A 4,920-nucleotide genomic window follows, 5' to 3' on the forward strand; every position below is an offset into this window, starting at 1 on the left:
GTTGGTAGTCAGTCTGTAAATCATAAAGAAAGTTGTGGGAAAAGTCTAATTAATTTCCAGGAGCTCAAGGTTCCCCCTTCCTTGTTATGATCAAACAAGAATAAATCTCCAAATATTCACATGAAACAGGAAATTGCTATGTTATGTCCAGATTTTTAAATTTTATTTATTTTTTCTTTCGGTTGCTCCCTTCTTCAGACTTGGCTATTGTTTTTACGCCGGATGACCTTCCTGACACAACCACAGACCACCGAGCTACCACAGCCTTCTGTGTGGAGCAGAGAGCTGCCATCTAGGGTGTCTGGGAGGGCGGACGGTGGGGGTTAGGTGCCTTGCTCAAGGGCCCAGAGTGGAGCAAATGAGAATGGAGGCAGGTGTGGGTGCTTCAGCTTTCCCACCCACATTTTGATGTTGTCAGTACCGGACGTTGAACCAACGATCTTCCGGTCACTGGCCCACCTTCTCTAACCTCTGCGCCACCACTCCCAGCATAATGTTCAGATTGTGCTGTTTAAATGATTGTCACATTGATCATTAAGAAGCTCTACATCAGTGATCCTCACTATTTTTTTTTCAAAAGAGCCATATTGACAGATCAAAGTCAAGGGGAGAGCCGCGATATATCACCCCAAGTTACTTCAAATAAAAGAATAAAATGAAACAACCCACCTGTGAACAAAAAAGAAACACAGCCAGCTCATTATGTTTCAACAAAATGCACCTTGGTACTGAGATGAGAAGCTGTGGTGCATGTCCTTGACTTTCTTCATGTTGTGTTTGTAATTTGTTGTTGCAGCCACAGCGAGGCATTCAAGATGGGCATCAGTCGGCTTCTCTGTTTTTGCTTGATAGTGTGGTTGAAAATGTTGATTCACACGTGTCAAAATTTCAGCTTTTATCCCATAAGGAAAACACAAGCAACAAATACACTGAATACCAAAGTCCATGCTCAACAATGAATATGCTGTAGTATGTGTACGGATGAAGATGACCCTCTTCACATTTCCTCCTGCCCCCTCATGTAACCATGTCTAGAACTGGCCCTGTAAGATGCTCCTACTTCCTTCACCGCAGATGACCGCAGGTGCGGAGACGCTCGGCCGGTAGCTGATCCATCTGAGATTGACAGGACATTTTTTACATCTTTAGACCGGTGGGTCAGCGGACGCACGCGGTCGGTGATGATCAGCGAATACATCTGAAGCTTAACAGGACTGGTTTTTGTTTGTTTGTTTTTTACCTCTACCGGCTGGTCGGACCTTCCTCCTCCTCAACAAGTAGATTAACACAATATTATTCGTAAAACCGCATCAAAGAAGCCCAAGCCGACATGCGCAATTATTGCCGCATGTGGCTCACGAGCCACACATTGAGTATCCCTGCTCTACATTATGAAATACAAGTTTTTACCTAAATATTGTGGCCCGTCTGCTGCCCTTGGGTCAAAATAACCTAGGAAGACTCAGTTTTAAGACTAAGGCCTAGGCCTGTCGCTATAAACAATAAATCAGTTAATCGCTTATAAATGAAAATTATCGACCTCATTTTCTATCGTCTTTATCGTTTCTTCATGTCTCTCTTTCTACTGAAGACACTGGATGACAAAAGGCTCAACTCCGTTGCTCTTCACTGTCCCCTCCCTTTCTCTTTTATCTTTTAAATTTGTTTTAATCGTCCAAAATCACATTTTTGGATCATTAAAAGCAGCTAAGCTGAGAAGCTAAGTTACGAGCTAAGCTAACAGGCCGACCTCGGGGGAAAAAACCTCCGTCTTGTCCAAGCTCTAAAATTCACGGTTGAAACCTGTGCCTTTGTCTAAAAAGTTGTTTTTCTTTGCATAAAGAAGCTGAGAACTTGTTTACTGATTTTATTATTAAAAGCTTTGTGTGAAAAATGCTATGCTAAAGAGCTCAAACCACACCGAGCGTCTGCCATTTTGAGAACCGAATAAAGGAAGGAGAGACAGCCCATGTCACGTCAAGGGGCCTCCCTCCCGTTTTTCTTAAAGAGACACACTGCTCGCTCTCTCACTATCCATCCTTCGGTTCAAACGGTCTTGTACTGCCATCCAGTGGATAAAAAAAGGCACTACACACAAAACAAATTAACCAACATTTCTTCTTAAATTTGACAATAATTTGTAATTATTGTCAAATTTCAAACAATATTATCGTTTATCGCAATAATTTCTGAGACAATTAATCACCCAGCAAAATTTGTTATTGTGACAGGCCTTCTAAGGCCTTATGGGTAGTTTTGATCCAAGGGCAGCAGGAGGGTTACATCCATTGTTTGCTTGTTTATGGACCTGAATATTCTTTTAGTTAAACAATGACGTTAAAAACTTTGGTGAGTATAGTACGAGTTATTTTTGAGAAGATGTTCCAATCTTTTATTGTTTATATTTGGTGTATTGGTGTCTTAAAACGTTGTGCTGTTTCTCCAAACAGGAATCCAACTTGCAGCGAGTAAAAACAGGCGATGCCAAGGCCAGTGTGCATCGCATGGAAATCGACAGGATTCGTTATGTTCTCAGCAGCTACCTGCGCTCTCGTCTGCTGAAGGTCAGTCATTCTGACCCGCTGAAGTAAAGCTCGGCACGGTCTTCCTCTTTGTGCATATTGTTAAAAAAATACACCTCTTTGTGTTGTATTTGTCCAGATTGAAAAGTTTTTCCCTCATGTCCTGGAAAAGGAAAGGTCTCGGGCTGAAGGACAGCCGCCCCTGCTTTCTCCTGAGGAGTTTGCGTTTGCCAAAGAGTGAGTTTAGAAGCTTGATGCTCCTTTTGTTTATTCTTGTGAAACTCAGGGTTAGAATAAAACCTAAAACATGTTAATTGTTGCATACAGGTACTATGCCAGCACAGAAACCTACCTAAAGGCTGTAGCGCTGAAACGCATGCCGTCCAACTTACAGACTGTGGATATGCTCAAAGCAGGTACAAAATCCCCTTTTATAATCTGTCTGTTGCAAGTCAGGCTTGATGGTGGCGTTTACTGATTGACTGGTTCATTTTTATCTTATCCCAGTGCCTGAGCCCTGTTTGGACTCCTTCGTTTTTCTGCGAGTGAAGGAGAGACAAGAAAACATTTTTGTTGAGCCTGAAACGGACGATCAAAGGTAACAACTCTTCAAGTTCAGTTTAGTGTCCAGAAGGTGGCAGTGTTATCTGTCCACGGTGTGTGTTTTGAATGTTTTGCCTCTTGTTTCAGGGAGTACGTTGTGGATCTTGAAGAGGGCTCCCAGCACTTGATGCGATATCGCACCATAGCTCCGCTCGTTTCAAGCGGAGCCGTGCAGTTAATTTGAACTTCCAGGTAAACGAGTCTCCACAATCAGTGCCGCCTCTCTCTCTAGTAATAACGACCTCTCTCGGACAGACATCTGCTAAATCATTTCTGCAGATGTTGCATAAGGTTTGCAGTAAAATCTGCATTTATTTTTAGCGCCAAGCTGTTTTATCACTTGGCAACAAATAAAACAACATATTTTCTGTTTGTGATATGCCAAATGTGTTATTTTACTTAATTACTGTTGCTAATTAAACTTAGTTAATGCAGTGTCCTTTTTTTAATGTTGCATGTTTGTTTGTTGTCATTTTCTGCTGCAGGAGATCATAAAAAGCCTAACTTCTACCTGTGCTGTAACAGAGAAAGGGCAGATTTATCTGCAGAGGTCACACCAGGAAACTTAACGACCTCCTCGCTGTCGCCTGGAATAGAGAAACTTGCGAGACGTTCATGCAGATACCGCCACGGCTTCAAAAGTGAAGGTCGTGAACGCACCAGCGTTTGCAGTGCTGTGATGTTATTTTTGGATCTTATTGTAGTCATGTCACAACTGATGTGTAGCTGTGTGTGTGATGGTTTTTTTTGTGTGTAATACAACAATCTTATGTGTAATTTATCTCATTCATTCCTTTTTATGACTTTATTAAATCATCCATGGTTCAATAACGAGATGACCTGAAGGGGAAATGTTATCAGTTCACTTGGCATCAGCGCTCCTGTCATTTTTAGGTGCACATGTTCATGTGTGTGTGTGTGTGTGTGTGTGTGTGAGGTGGCTGTTTGTATAAATACCAAATGTAGTTTGGAAGGATTCATGGGACATTGTCTTCTGTGAGCTGTAATCATCACATCATTGTTATATAAGAGTTTCAGAGGGTGCAATCAGTGCTTATTGTTTGCCTGAACGCAAATTGCTCAGTAATTGGAAGTAATAAAAAGTAAAGAGCGAGAGAGTGGGCTTATCTGAACAGATCTGATGTCAGCATGCCGTTTGTTATCATGATGCTTATCCAGACTGGATCTAACCAAACTACTTGTTTAAAGTCTTTATTATCCTGAATTAAGCTGCGAGCTATAAGCTAATAACATGGAGGCCATCATTTAGAGATGAGCTTGGATTTTACATATTAAATGAGAAAAAAGTAAAAAATAATAATCTTACAGTCAGAAATGTGTTTTTTTGAGAAGATTAAACTAATATTAGCAAATAGGTTTCAGAGAGTAGTCACTGGGTTGACATTGATCTGATTGGTCGCTACAAGAGGCAAAAATAGCTGTAACAGTTTTACAGGTGTAAACAGTTGTTGTAGTAGCTGGACATTGTCTCCAACACAACAGCTTGTGTAACATCTCTGCCTAAACCTTTAGGATTTACTTGAGCTTCACTGAAATCCCTCTATTGGTATATTAAATATTGTAATTGCCAGAACGCATCTGACTAAGCCGCGCATACTTAATTTAGTATAAAACACAATTTTGTACACAAATCAGACGTGCTGATGTGTAAGCCACAGATGTCCACAATTTAATATCAAACTGTACACAGCTCCTGGTAAGATGTGCAGCCCTTGTTATAGTACAAGAATGAACCACCAGATGGTGTTTCTTATGTTGGTTTGCCTTCAACACT

The 4,920-nt window shown here is 41.1% G+C and overlaps 1 protein-coding gene across 1 annotated transcript; it reads left to right on the forward strand.

Annotated features, from left to right (window-relative positions):
• Nucleotides 1-2,331: 2,331 nt before the first annotated feature.
• LOC119429607 (DNA replication complex GINS protein SLD5-like) lies at nt 2,332-3,832 on the forward strand. The gene is made up of 7 exons (XM_037697204.1): nt 2,332-2,349; nt 2,451-2,564; nt 2,662-2,759; nt 2,850-2,938; nt 3,030-3,120; nt 3,213-3,317; nt 3,611-3,832. The coding sequence occupies exons 1-6, from the start codon at nt 2,332-2,334 to the stop codon at nt 3,307-3,309; spliced, it is 507 nt and encodes a 168-aa protein (XP_037553132.1). The 3' UTR covers nt 3,310-3,317; nt 3,611-3,832.
• The last annotated feature ends 1,088 nt before the right edge of the window (nt 3,833-4,920 follow it).

Source organism: Nematolebias whitei, unplaced genomic scaffold (assembly GCF_014905685.2).
Source record: "Nematolebias whitei isolate Nwh7 unplaced genomic scaffold, NemWhi1 Nwh_scaf_3660, whole genome shotgun sequence".
NCBI lineage: Eukaryota > Metazoa > Chordata > Actinopteri > Cyprinodontiformes > Rivulidae > Nematolebias > Nematolebias whitei.

What these genes read in the sequence shown, in the direction of transcription:
- LOC119429607 (XM_037697204.1), top strand. An exon ending in TGCGCTCTCGTCTGCTGAAG is followed by an intron (nt 2,565 to 2,661) that starts GTCAGTCATTCT and finishes GTATTTGTCCAG; the next exon opens with ATTGAAAAGTTTTTCCCTCA. An exon ending in CCTGAAACGGACGATCAAAG is followed by an intron (nt 3,121 to 3,212) that starts GTAACAACTCTT and finishes CTCTTGTTTCAG; the next exon opens with GGAGTACGTTGTGGATCTTG.